The sequence below is a fragment of the Salvelinus alpinus genome, chromosome 39 (genome assembly GCF_045679555.1).
Source record: "Salvelinus alpinus chromosome 39, SLU_Salpinus.1, whole genome shotgun sequence".
In the NCBI taxonomy this organism is placed as follows: domain Eukaryota; kingdom Metazoa; phylum Chordata; class Actinopteri; order Salmoniformes; family Salmonidae; genus Salvelinus; species Salvelinus alpinus.
In genome coordinates this window covers 1,409,754-1,424,370 of record NC_092124.1, presented here as the reverse complement: position 1 = coordinate 1,424,370, position 14,617 = coordinate 1,409,754, and the positions used below count along the sequence as shown (strand labels likewise).

The 14,617-nt window shown below is 45.5% G+C and overlaps 1 protein-coding gene across 1 annotated transcript; it reads left to right on the top strand.

The window, feature by feature from the left end:
* Nucleotides 1-383: 383 nt before the first annotated feature.
* On the top strand, nucleotides 384-14,178 carry LOC139566663 (protocadherin-23-like). The gene is made up of 4 exons (XM_071387921.1): nucleotides 384-551; nucleotides 1,342-1,606; nucleotides 12,221-12,334; nucleotides 13,994-14,178. Exons 1-4 carry the CDS (start codon nucleotides 384-386, stop codon nucleotides 14,032-14,034), a joined length of 588 nt encoding a protein of 195 aa, XP_071244022.1. The 3' UTR covers nucleotides 14,035-14,178.
* The last annotated feature ends 439 nt before the right edge of the window (nucleotides 14,179-14,617 follow it).

The window sequence follows — 14,617 nt, the reverse complement described above, 5'->3', positions numbered from 1 at the left end:
TTTCTGGTTGTACATGTTGAGGACGCCACGGGACCCGGGATGAACGTAACGGAATTTGTGAGCGTAGAGGTGGAGGACGTGAACGACCACGTACCCTGGTTCCCCTGCGAGGTGATCACGTTGGGGTTTCTGGAGGACGTAGAAGTTGGAACGCGTGTGTTCACCTTCAACGCCAAAGACGGCGACGGGAGCCTGGCCAACACTGGCCTGCGTTACTCATTGACTTTTGACCCTGAGCTGGGCAGGTCAGGAGGGTCATCGTTGTCGTCCTCAACATCATTTTCTTTCCGTATCCACCCGCTCCCCACCCGCTTCCGTATCCACCCGGCACCTTCACCGCGACCGCTCCCCTGGACCGCGAGAGGACTGTGAGCTTCACGTTCATGGTCACCGCCACCGACCCGGCAGCGAGGGCGGCTGACCACAATTTCGTGACTGTGGCTGCTCAGGTGTTCCTGCTGGACGTGAATGACAACTGTCCGGCTTTTATCTCCCAGGACACGGCCCTCGTGATGGAGGACGCGGAGGTGGGGAGCCTGGTGCATCGTGTGGTGGGCGTGGATGATGACATGGGTCATCATCAGCCGCCAGGTCACCTGTTGTCTTTTCTCTGGGAACAAGGAAGGGTTCTTTACTTTGGCGGAGAAAACCGGTATGCTCTTGATAGTATTTTAATGAATGACAGAAATATGATTCTGGAAAATGTATGAGGAATCATTTACCTCAATAGTCTTTCCATAGTTTAATTTCCAGGCGAAGCACAAAGGCCCCCAAAGCAAAGCATCCAGGTAGCCTGATGATCCTCCGCTGCTCTGTCGTTCGCTACATACTTTAGTCTGAGACTGCCATCAATGAAGTTGTTTGTGGTGACAAGGGGTGTTGTACAAAAAGTCCTCAGCGATTGGATTGTCTCTAACCAATTTAAAGTATCAAAGCCAATGATGAGTTTTCAAACCGCTGCTTTACCCACGTGTGTTCTGGCCCAACCAACCCAATTGGTGTCTGGACCAATCAGACGGCCCTGAATGTGTTTGCATTCGGTGAAGGATCTTGAAGGTACTCCGATCAATAAAACGAAAGTCTTTGGGCGTGGCAGAGTGTTTGGCCGGAGCAAGGAGTCTGGGTAGCCAGGCAAACATCCAAATCCTCTGGCATCAAAATTGTCAAATGAATCACTGATCTACGAATCACTTTGCATCCCAAATAACTACTCATTATGTGATCATGATTAGCGATTCCGTGCCTTGCCTTGCTCAAACTGATCCCTTCAGACAAACTGAGTCTCTTTAGGTGGGGGGTAACAGAGCAAGTTAGGGGCCGACTCTGTCAATACAATGGCAGGGAAACACTGCCACAGTACATCAGTCTCAACTCTCCTCTTCTCCCCCCGTAGGTCTGCTGTACCTAGCATCCCCTCTGGACTACGAGCTCCAGTCCTCCCACTCCCTGACCATCCAGGTCTCAGACCAGGGGCTGAGGCTGGAGGTGGGGGACGTGAACAACCAGCCTCCCCTGTTCCAGCAGGACGTCTACACAGCCAGCGTTGCCGAGAACAGAGTGCCTGGGGAGAGCGTGGTCACTGTGTCCTCCACAGACAAGGACTCCGGTACGTACCACTCTGGACACTGTTATTTTTTCAAATTGTTTCATTGTTCAGCTCGGATGCTGTTTTTCTTAAGTCGCAGTTTTCTCTCCATTTGCGGTGCTTCAGCTATTTATTGGAGATATTGTTCTGCGCCGCAGCGCTAGCTTGCACCTCATCTCGAAGTAAGCCTTGTCCTAGCCAAAATGGTCCATAGGGAAAGAGCCTCTCTTGTTTCTGTCGCATAAGGCAGTTTGTAAAAGTACACTCCCTGGAGATCACAGGGTCTTACCCCCTTACCCCCAAGCCATCTCCTTACCCACAATACATCTCCTTAATGCGGAGTGCCAAGCAGAGATGCATCAGGTCTCATTTTGAGTTTTTATGAATCGACCGGTGATCAAACCCCCAACCTCAGGGATCAGGACAAAGAGAACCATGGGCAGAATAATACTCTAGATAACCTAGAGCTCTCATCACTCGTTGTAGACAAACCCATGCACAGTTTAGATGTACACACACAGTGGTCACAATACAGTAGATCAGTCTATCCTCTAGGTGGCAGCATCAGGTATATGAATTATGCTTTTGAGGTAGCCTATTTTACTGTGGTTGAGCTGAGTCTGATCTGTCCCATGATATAGTGGTCAGCAAACACTGTTGGTTATCCCTTCTAACCCAATATCCTGACCATAAAATTGCATTTGGTAAAATAACCAAGTTGGCTATGGTTTGGATTGTGGTTTGGGACACTTTTTTTAGACTTACATTTGATCCGTATGTTGCTCTCTCAAACTGTTCACTGTCCAATGGTAGAATATTAAGGGAAATACTTTTTTATATGGAATATCTATAGCTTATGGAAACATTTTGGGATTCTATCGCAAATAAGTATTTAGAAAGTGCAACTATTTTGGTAACCTTGTGCCCTGAAAAGCCACACACAGGTCTATCATTCCCCCCATTTTTCCTCCCCCCCCCCCTATCCATATGTGGTTCATGTCAATCACCAGAATTTCACACTGACGGGGGGGCACCATTAACCGACAATCCAGCTCAATCCGTGAGTTTTCAGTAGAGCCCTAGAGGCCTGACAGGTCAAGAATTTCTACTTCTCCATTTGTCCCATATGGCACTCTATTCTCTACATAGTGCACTACTTTTGCCCAGAGCCCTATGGGCCCATGGGACCCTATTCCCTACATATAGTTCCAATGGGCTCTGGTCAAAAGTAGTGCACTATGTAGGGAACATGGTGCTTATTTGGGATGCCGCAACCTTTGGGTTGGATTGAAAGGGATCTGATCTCCTCTTGTACTGTTTGTTTTCTCTACGCAGGCTAGTTCAAGCACACGTTACACCCACGCCCCAAATGAATCGTGTTCGCACATCCACACGTTGGCCCTGTTTATTGTAACACTTTGCCCCACCGTAGCCCGCCGGCACCCAAATCAAGTTTCTTAATTTCTCACCCAAATATTGAAAGTTGAGGAAGAAGGGAGGGAGGTGGCGTTTTTATTTTTTTTATTTTTTTTAAACACCAAGGAGGTGTGTGTGTGAGTGAGTGTATGTCTGTCTCAGCGTGTGTCTCCGTGCGCGTCCATATGGGTGTATGTGTGCGTGAGACATTCTTGGGGGTGAGAACAGTGTCCAAGAACAACAAGCAGACCGAAAGCCCTCGCTCCTCCAGGAGATGTGAAAGGTTCCACTGATGAGTCCATAATCTCAACCATCTGTGCTAATAGGCCTCATGTTTTCATCCTCAAATCACCTGTCTCTGGATTGGCCAGACTCTGTGGTGTGCCTTGATGGCCACTCTCTCTCCATCTCTCCCACAATCATTTATTTGATTATCATTAGCAAATTATTATTTGACTGACACCGGGTGGAAAGTTGAAGTTATTTCTTTTTTTTTGCGTCGGTGGTTGATTTTTGTCTCCCGCTTCGGTGTGGAGAAATCTTGAGGAGAGACTGGTTGCTCAGTACTTGGCTCCAAACCTTGCTTTAGGGATGTGTCCAGCTTACATTTTTTGGGTAATAAAAACAAACAAAAAATGTATTTGTGGAAAATACTAAATGCATGTTTACATACACTACCGGTCAAAGTTTTAGAACACCTACTCATTCAAGGGTTTTTATTTTTACTATTTTCTACATTGTAGAATAATAGTGAAGACATCAAAACTATGAAATAACACATGGAATCATGTAGTAACCAAAAAAGTGTTAAACAAAAAATATATATTTTATATTTGAGATTCTTCAAATAGCCACCCTTTGCCTTGATGACAGCTTTGAACACTCCTGGCATTCTCTCAACCGGCTTCACCTGGAATGCTTTTCCAACAGTCTTGAAGGAGTTCCCAAATATGCTGAGCACTTGTCGGCTGCTTTTCCCTCACTCTGCGGTTCAACTCATTCCAACCATCTCAATTTGTTTGAGGTCGGGGGATTGTGGAGGCCAGGTCATCTGATGCAGCACTCCATCACTCTCCTTCTTAGTTAAATAGCCCTTACACAGCCTGGAATTGTATTGGGTCATTGTCCTGTTGAAAAACAAATGATAGTCCCACTAAGCCCAAACCAGATGGGATGGCGTATCGCTGCAGAATGCTGTGGTAGCCATGCTGGTTAATTATGCCTTGAATTCTAAATAAATCACAGACAGTGTCACCAGCAAAGCACCCCCATAACACCTCCTCCTCTATGGTTTACGGTGGGAAATACAAATGCAGAGATCATCCATTCACCCACACCGTGTTTCACAAAGACACGGCGGTCGGAACCAAAAATCTCCAATTTGGACTCCAGACCAAAGGACAAATTTCCACCGGTCTAATGTCCATCACTCGTGTTTCTTGGCTCTCTTCTTCTTATTGGTGTGCTTTAGTAGTGGTTTCTCTGCAGCAATTCGACCATGATGGCCCGATTCACGCAGTCTCCTCTGAACAGTTGATGGTGAGATGTGTCTGTTACTTGAACTCTGTGAAGCATTTATTTGGGCTTCAATTTCTGAGACTGGTAACTCTAATGAATGTATCCTCTGCAACAGAGGTAACTCTGGGTCTTCCATTCCTGTGACGGTCCTCATGAGATCCAGTTTCATCATAGTGCTTGATGATTTTTGCTACTGCACTTGAAGAAACTTTCACAGTTCTTGACATTTTCCATATTGACTGACCTTCATGTCTTAATGTAATAATGGACTGTCGTTTCTCTTTGCCTATGTTCTTGCCATAATATGGACTTGGTCTTTTACCAAATAGGGCTATCTTCTGTATACCCCTACCTTGTCACAACACAACTGATTGGCTCAAACGCATTAAGAAGGAAAGAAATTCCACAAATGAACTTTTTTAAGAAGGCACACCAGTTAATTTAAATGCATTCCAGGTGACTACCTCATGAAGCTGGTTGCGAGAATGCCTAGTGTGTGCAAATCTGTCATGAAGGTAAAGAGTGGCTATTTGAAGAATCTCAAATATTAAACATATTTTGATTTGTTTAACACTTTTTTGGTAACTACATGATTCCATGTGTGTTATTTAATAGTTTTGATGTCTTCACTATTATTCTACAATGTAGAAAATAGTAAAAAATAAAGAAAAACCCTTGAATGAGTATGTGTTCTAAAACCTTTGACCGGTAGTGTGTTTCACATTTCCTTTTTTCTTCCCTCTCCCCGAGTTGTCTGTCTTCCGCTGACATTTTGTTTGACAGTAATTGTAAAAATATATATATATATCCCATAATACCCTTCACTTTATAGTTTGGATTTTTTGTGGGGATGTTTTTCAATATGTGTTCCCACAAGGACAAATATTATTTCATACAAAAATAAAGGAATTAGTCATAGTAGAGCTTTAATTCATAGTGGGTCATTGACATGTTTGTGAATTGTGTCCCATGCCAACTATGTCCAGCATACTAGATCATTCATACCCTTTTCACAATACTGAGCCAAACTGTCTGGAGCTGGCCTGGTTATGTATTCACCATAGTTGCTGGAACTATGAGAAAATAAAATAGCAGAGAGAGCACACTACTGTTCAGATTGGCCGTATAGTGTGCATCAGACATTTGTGTTTCGAGTTGCTTATGTACACTGCCGTACATGTAGTTCCAGTCATATCCTTAATAAAAAAACAAATGTTTGCGGTTGGACCCATTGGGATTTTTGTTCTACGACCCAACGTGCACAGCCTCTGACTGTCCCGTTGCTGTGTAATTATTGCCATGGTGATTGTTTATCTCACTTGACCGCTGACCTTGGATGTCACCCACATATCCCCCTCTCGAAGTTACCCTGAACCACAGGTCCAGGGTCAGATTTTGTATTTATTGTCCTAATGGTTCAATGCCTGTATTTGCAAAGATGATCAGAGTACGAGTGCTGATATAGGATTAACTTTGCCTTTTAGATCACAATGAATCAAATTATATGAAGGTTCTGCTAAATTGAATGTACCTTTTTTATATTTATTTTATTTTATAAATGAAACAGTACAACGCCAGCCACTATAGTCACCATAGCCACTAGACAGGGAAGAGAATACACCCCACCTTCACCCCTGACAATTAGTGGTGGAGTTACATTTCTCCCGTGAAAGTGTGTGGTAATGTCAACCACATGCGGAGATCTGCGCTGGCTGCTGCCTGATGAGGGCTGCTCTACCACTTGACCTGCCTGTCGGGTAGGGCTGGGGGTGAAAGGGCTGGGGGGGGGGGCTATGACTAGGTCAGGGACATCAATCTGTGTGTCTCTAGTACTCGTGGCACTTTCCCTACTGTCGCCTCTCCCTGTTCTTCCTCCAAACCACCAACCTGGGTAGTGTTTCGTTAGGGACACACCGTAACAAAAACTTTCCCAACGGTTAACAAGTGTTTCCTATTGGACACGTTCAGATAGCTATCCGTTTCACTCCGTTTCGGAGCATTTTCATCTGTTTTGTGCCTGAGATGAGCATTGGACTAGGCAGGGGTGGGGGGGTTTCAAGGTGGTTGTGTGTGTGTGTGTGTGTGTGTGTGTGTGTGTGTGTGTGTGTGTGTGTGTGTGTGTGTGTGTGTGTGTGTGTGTGTGTGTGTGTGTGTGTGTGTGCGTGTGCGTGTGCGTGCGCATGCGTACATGGGTGATCCACTAGCATTGAATCAGACTACATCACTTGGTGGGGCTCATGTAGAGGTTAGCCAAATATTTTCCTTTTTCTTTCTTTCCTTTATTGAAGTGACAGATCATATCTTGGGGTGATTTACCCCTTTAGCACCGGTTTCAATCTGGGAATCAGAAAAGGCCCCTGTCCCAAACGACTCTTTCTCTCCAGACAGGCCCCTACAAATGGTCTGTGTCTCAAATGGCACCTTATTCCCTGTCATTTGGGACATGTAGGTGGTCTGACCTAACGGCATGCTAAACGGCGACGTCAGAGCGGGAATTGTTATTATTAATGTGTCCCTAAACTTCAAGCGTGTGTCCTCCAAATGGCACCCTATTCCCTATGGTGTAGTGCCCTTCATTTGACCTGAAATGGCACCCTGTTCCCAATTTTTTTTGTATAATGCACTTATTTTGGTCTGGTCAAAAGTAGTGCACTATAAAGAGAATAGGATGCCATTTTGGACACAGCCCAATATGTCTAAAAGGAGCCTTGTGGAATTTGCTGGGTTATCAATCATATTGCGAGAAGAAAAAAGCAGTTAATTGGTTTTAATGGAAAGCGTGAGTGAGTTTTGGTGGGAAATGCTGGAGCGGTAGACTAGCCGTAGCAAGGGTTGTTAATATCGAAATGGATCGTTTTCATGTGCATGGCTGCCATTTATTGAACAATGTCCTATTTATTACATGGTCCTTGTTTTGAATGCCTTTGCTTCATGAGCTGGACTGATGGTGCCATGGCTACGTGCCCGCAACCTTCATACTGTTTCCGTGTGTCTGTATTGGACCAGAGTTCAAATAATATTGTTTTCTAAAATACTTCATTTCTGCTTGAATGAGCTTGCGTGGCACAATGGAACCAAAACATATTTCCAAACCCTGTTTATCTGGCAGGCTAAAGCAAACACTTAAAGTAGTTGAAAGAATTGTCTGTTATTTTGTGTACCATGCATCTGATATCGGCTGGATGTGAACAGTACTGGAACTAACTGTTCCTCTATCTCTCTACCACAAGAGAATGCTGCGGTGTGGTACAGCCTGTTGCCCGGCCCGGGCTACGACTTTCTCTCCATCGACCTCCACTCTGGAGAGATCTGCACCCTCTCCCAACTGGACGGGGAGCTGTACCAGCACTTCACCCTCTGAGGTTATACACATTACACACAGCAACTCATTACCGTCAAAGGTGCAGTCATTTCAGGTTTCAGGTTGCAGTGCAGTCATTTCAGGGTGCTGTGATGTCCTCTGTACTTGTTTGTAAATGGAGGTGTTGAGTCAATCTTGAGAATATGATTGTGTTTTTTTTATTTTTATATGTGTGTTGGTTCCTTGAGTCTCTGGGATATTTCAAGTTGCACTGCACCTTTCGATAACCGTTGAATTACCATGAAAGAACCACAGGAAATACTGTAACTAACAGTCATGGTGCATTTTATAAGTCAACCAATGCTCACCTCAATTACACACACACACACACACACACACACACACACACACACACACACACACACACACACACACACACACACACACACACACACACACACACACACACACACACACACACATACACATACACATACACATACACACACACACACACACACACACACACACACACACACACACATTTTTTTGTCAGATGTTACTACGGAATATTAAAGTATAATTACAAGAATTTCATAAGTGTCAAAGGCTTTTATTGACAATTACATGAAGTTGAAGCAAAGAGTCAATATTTGCAGTGACCCTTCTTTTTCAAGACCTCTGCAATCCACCCTGGCATGCTGTCAATTAACTCCTGGGCCACATCCTGACTGATGGCAGCCCATTCTTGCATAATCAATGCTTGGAGTTTGTCAGAATTTGTGGGGTTTTGTTTGTCCACCCGCCTCTTGAGGATTGACCACAAGTTCTCAATGGGATTAAGGTCTGGGGAGTTTCCTGGCCATGAACCCAAAATATCAATGTTTTGTCTCCCGAGTCACTTAGTTATCACTTTTGCCTTATGGCAAGGTGCTCCATCATGCTGGAAAAGGCATTGTTCATCACCAAACTGTTCCTGGATGGTTGGGAGAAGTTGCTCTCGGAGGATGTGTTGGTACCATTCTTTATTCATGGATGTGTTCTTAGGCAAAATTGTGAGTGAGCCGACTCCCTTGGCTGAGAAGCAACCCCACACATGAATGGTCTCAGGATGCTTTACTGTTGGCATGACACAGGACTGATGGTAGTGCTCACCTTGTCTTCTCCGGACAAGCTTTTTTCCGGATGCCCCAAACAATCGGAAAGGGGATTCATCAGAGAAAATGACTTTACCCCAGTTCTCAGCAGTCCAATCCCTGTACCTTTTGCAGAATATCAGTCTGTCCCTGATGTTTTTCCTGGAGAGAAGTGGCTTCTTTGCTGCCCTTCTTGACACCAGGCCATCCTCCAAAAGTCTTCGCCTCACTGTGCGTGCAGATGCACTCACACCTGCCTGCTGCCATTCCTGAGCAAGCTCTGTACTGGTGGTGCCCCGATCCAGCAGCTGAATCAACTTTAGGAGGCGGTCCTGGCGCTTGCTGGACTTTCTTGGGCGCCCTGAAGCCTTCTTCACAACAATTGAACCGCTCTCCTTGAAGTTCTTGATGATCCGATAAATGGTTGATTTAGGTGTAATCTTACTGGCAGCAATATCCTTGCCTGTGAAGCCCTTTTTGTGCAAAGCAATGACGGCCCGTCTTTCCTTGCAGGTAACCATGATTGACAGAGGAAGAACAATGATTCCAAGCACCACCCTCCTTTTGAAGCTTCCAGTCTGTTATTCGAACTCAATCAGCATGACAGAGTGATCTCCAGCCTTGTCCTCGTCAACACTCACACCTGTGTTAACAAGAGAATCACTGACATGATGTCAGCTAGTCCTTTTGTGGCAGGGCTGAAATGCAGTGGAAATGTTTTTTGGGGGATTCAGTTAATTTGCATGGCAAAGAGGGACTTTGCAATTAATTGCAATTCATATGATCACTCTTCATAACATTCTGGAGTATATGCAAATTGCCATCATACAAACTGAGGCAGCAGACTTTGTGAAAATGTATATTTGTGTCATTCTCAAAACTTTTGGCCACGACTGTATAAGTGACATAAATAATTAGCCACACTTACTTTAGTTGGTGGATATTTACCTTATTGTTTCTCTGCAGTGAGAAAGTTCCATCGAAAGACTGTATAAGGGTGGATTGCAGTTCAGCGATGGCCAGTGTTAGGGGTGGACATATCTGGGGATATCAGCCAGAGTGGAATTGTAGCCCCATTTAAAAGCCCCATCATGTGATACGTGGAGACAGTTATCCTGTACGGCAGTCCTCTCTCATTTAGGTAATTTAGGCCTTGTCACATCTGTTTCCACCCTCGGGTTTAATAAAATATCTTGAATATTTTCAACACTCCTTCTCTTCCTCTCTGTTGAGTTCTCTCGCTTTCTCTATCGCTCCCTCTCTCTCATTCTCCCTCTTTCTTGTGCTCACTCCTTAGTCGCTCCCTCTGTCTCCCTCTCACGCTGTCCCTCTTCCTCACTCTCTCCTCCGCTCTCTCTCACCACCGCTCTCTCTCCCTCTTTCAATCTCTCTCTTTCTTGTTGTGTGGTTCACAGCCAGAGTCATAAAAGAACTCGGTCTACCCACTTTATGAAAGCAACATTATTCACCAGATTTGATTAATGTAGAGGCAAGGCTGGACGTTACAAGGGTACGTCCAAAATGGCACCTGATTCCCTACATAGTGCACTGCTTATAGGGAATAGGGTGCCATTTCCGACTCGGTCTCAGCTTTGTGGCTAGACGCATGTTCCACGGACTGTTTTTCTTTCTTGGCCTAGGGTCTTTTTCGTGTGCTTTCTCCCCCGCCTCATGCGAATACAATTACATCAAAAATATGCAATAATATTTTGTGATTTAATCTGCTTTCAGATGTGCATATGACGATATTTCAATCCATCAAATGTATTTATAAAGCCCTTTTTACATCAGCAGAAGTCAGTCGGGACTGAGTTTGAACAATTTAAATCTACTAAGGAAATGTAATCACAGGAAAGCCGCGATGTCTTGAAGCTGTGCCAGAATCGACCCGGTGATTGTGAAATACCAAGGGACGTCGGGCCAATTTTCCACTGGTACGGTCAGATGAAAACAAGGGGGGAAATTAACCCAGAAAAAAAATCTGTTTCATATCATATTTGGGGGAGGGGATGGGGGCAGTGTAAGATGTTGGTACAATGTACAGAAGCTGTGAAAGAAGTTCGTCTTCAGTTATGACTTTCAAAGGACAGTCTATTTCGTTAAGTTTAACCGGAGTGTCTTGACTTATCCCTCCAGGCGAGGACTATGGCGGGCGTTTCACCATCCATGCCACCACGGGCACTGTCAGCACCACGCGGGCCCTCCACCAAGAGGAGCGGCCCAGCTACACCCTCTGCATCCAGGCCAGCGATGGCGGCCAACCCTCCCCCGTCAACTCCTTCACCCAGCTCCTGGTGCTCCTGCTGGACCGGACCGACAACAGTCCCTCGTTTCACCGCAAGAGTTACCGCGCTTCCTTGGCTGAGGAGGTGCTGCATCTGGAGGCCCGTGACCCGGACCAGGGCCCCAACTGCGAAGTGACATTCTCTCTGGCCGAGGACACCCTGGGGGCCTTCTTGGTAGAGCCCGCCACGGGCGTGATTTGGATCACCCGGCCGAATCACAGAGAGAGTATATATACTATGCTCAGTATACTTTCAGGGCCGTGGCTACCGACGGCTGCGGCAGAGGTCCACGGAGGTATGTGGAGGACACCGACGTGCCTGTCTGCGTGGAGAACCACGTTGTCGGCTGGGTCGCCGTGGAGATGATCCCAAACAAGATTGTTGCCACAGTGACTGCAGTGGATGGCGACAGTGGTGAGAGCGGGACTGTGTGGTTTAGCTTGGTGGAAAACAACCCGTCCATTCATCAGAGTTTCTTGGGTGCTAAGCTGCAGGTGTTGGCTGCAGACCTGGGGAAGCCAGCTCTCACCTCTACCTGCCTGGTCCTTATTCACTTGAAGGGAGAGGACGAGCCACTGCACTTCACTGAGACGCTCTGCAAAGCAGTCATGGTGGAAAGCAGCAAAACTGGTACGGAAGAACATCAGTATATAGACAACTATTCAAGACAAGTGCATTGATATGTACCAGACCTGGTTTCAACTAGTATTTGTTTTCTATCAAAAACGTCCTTGATTGAACTTGGCTGCTTCAATGGAACCAATAGAATAATCCTAAAAGTGTCAACCCAGCCCATCTGGCGCTCCAGTCAGGCTCAATCCAACACTTAAGTCTGCTGTGTATGTTCAATACTTTATCCAAACTCTTTACTGGCGTCACTCTATTACGAGGGTCACCTGAACCCTTTGAGTTCAGGTGAGGGCTAGAAGCCATTGAGACTTATCTTCCATTGTTCCATCTCTTCTCCTTTCCCCTCCAGGCTTGTGGATGGGAAACGCGGTGGCCCACGACCGAACGGACGATGGACGGCGAATCGAGTACAGCATTTTCAACGGCACCGAGAACAGCGCCTTCACCATCAACCGACACACAGGTATGAACTGAACCTTTCCAATACTAAAAAACAATATTTATTGTGTGGTCCAGTGGTTAGTGTCACCATCCCCGGCACACATGTATACCAGAGTCAGCATGTGTTTAAATCCAGCTCAGTACCTTTTTGATTCACAATCTCTCCCACTTTTTCTGTCTCCTCTTCACTGTCCTAATCTTCAATAAGTACATTAAAACCCCAAAAGAACTTGTTCTCCTCTCCAAAATACTTCTCTGAAGCTGGAATCAAAGACATTGCTTAAGCTCCAGTGTGCTGGTTGGCATAAGCCAGCTAGGAGCCTTTCATTAGTTGCCTGCAGCAAGAACATCCGACATGCTTGTCTTTTCTTCCTTGGTCGTTTTTCGACGCCAGGGACACACCCAAGCCAGAACTTCCACCCATTGTGGTTACTACATGATTCCATATGTGTTATTTCATAGTTATTTCATTGTTTTGTGTCAAGAACTGCAACGCTGCTGGGTTTGTCACGCTCAACAGTTTTTGGTGTGTATCAGGAATATTCCACCACCCAAAGGACATCCAGGGAACTTGACATAACTGTGAAAGCATTGGGGTCAACAAGGGCCAGCCTCCCTGTGGAACGCTTTCGACACCTTGTAGAGTCCATGCCCTGAAGAATTGAGGTTGTGGCTGCAACTCAATATTAGGAAGGTGTTCAAAATGTTTGGTATGTGTCTATCTATACTGAACAAAAATATAAACGTCACAATTTCAACAATTTTACTGAGTTACAGTTCATATAAGGGAATCAGTCAATAGAAAAAAATGCATTAGAGCCTAATCTGTAGATTTCACAACTGGGCAGGGGCGCACCCACTGGGGAGCCAGGCCCAACCAATCAGAATGAGTTTTTCCCCAGAAAAGGGCTTTATTACAAACAGATATACTCCTCAGATTCATCAGCTGTCCGGGTGGCTGGTCTCAGACGATTCCGCGGGTGAAGAAACCGGATGTGGAGGTCCTGGGTTGGCGTGGTTACATGTGGTCTGCGGTTGTGAGGTCGGTTGGATGTACTGCCATATTCTCTCAAACAACTTTGGAGGCGGCTTATGGTAGAGAAATGAGCATTCAATTATCTGGCAACAGATCTGGTGGAATTTCCTGCAGTCAGCATGCCAATTGCACGCTCCCTCAACTTGAGACAAACTGTGGCATCGTTGTGTGACAAAACTGCACATTTTAGTGGCCTTTTATCCCCAGCACAACGTACACGTGTAATGATCATGCTGTTTAATCAGCTTCTTAATATGCCCCACCTGTCAAGTGGATGGATTATCTTGGTAAAGGAGAAATGCTCACTGAGAAGTAAACATATTTGTGCACAAAATTGTAGAGAAATAAGCTTTTTGTGCGAATGGAAAACTTCTGCGATTTTATTTCAGCTCATGAAACATGGGACCAACACATTGCATGTTGCGGTTTTTTATGTTTTTCTTAAGTGTATTTACAGTATATGTCTATCGATCTCTACGTCTTCTACCTACAATCGAGAAAATGCACATTTCATGATAAAAATGTTGATTCCAGATTCTATAAATAATGCAGAGTTGATTTATATTCCTCGTAATGTCATGCTGTGTGTTTCCTTTGACGGTCCCGCTGGCTACTCATAGTAATGTAATGGTGTTGTGTTCCCAGGTTGGTACTGCAGGCGTCAGACAGGGTTAGCCCTCTCCTAGCAGCACCGCCACCGTCCGGGTCCAGGTGGTGGTGGACATCAACGACAACAACCCCGCTATTCCCCCCATGGAGCCTGTGGTCATAGCAGAGAGTAAGACACCACCCCTCTCAAATGGTACCCCTTTCCTGTTACGGTGCGCTACTTTCGACCAGGGCTTATATTTTCTAATCACATAGTGTGTGTGTGTGTGTGTGTGTGTGTGTGTGTGTGTGTGTGTGTGTGTGTGTGTGTGTGTGTGTGTGTGTGTGTGTGTGTGTGTGTGTGTGTGTGTGTGTGTGTGTGTGTGTGTGTGTGTGTGTGTGTGTGTGTGTGTGTGTGTGTGTGTGGGGGTGTGGGGGTGTGTGTGTAAAGCATCTTCACAGTAGGCCAAGATTTGGGAGCTGGTGAAAGGATAAAGTCCCTCTGTAACAGTCCCGCGGGCTGTTGTGCCTGAGGCAAAGCTCTGTCCTTATGCCACCGTTCTGAAGGAGTGAAGATCACTTCCTCAGACAAATTTCTTGGGAGACAAGCCCACCCAGTGAGCAAAATGTGTTGAAATTGGTATTTCCAATCAAAAATACATATTTTCAATGTCTTTCCAA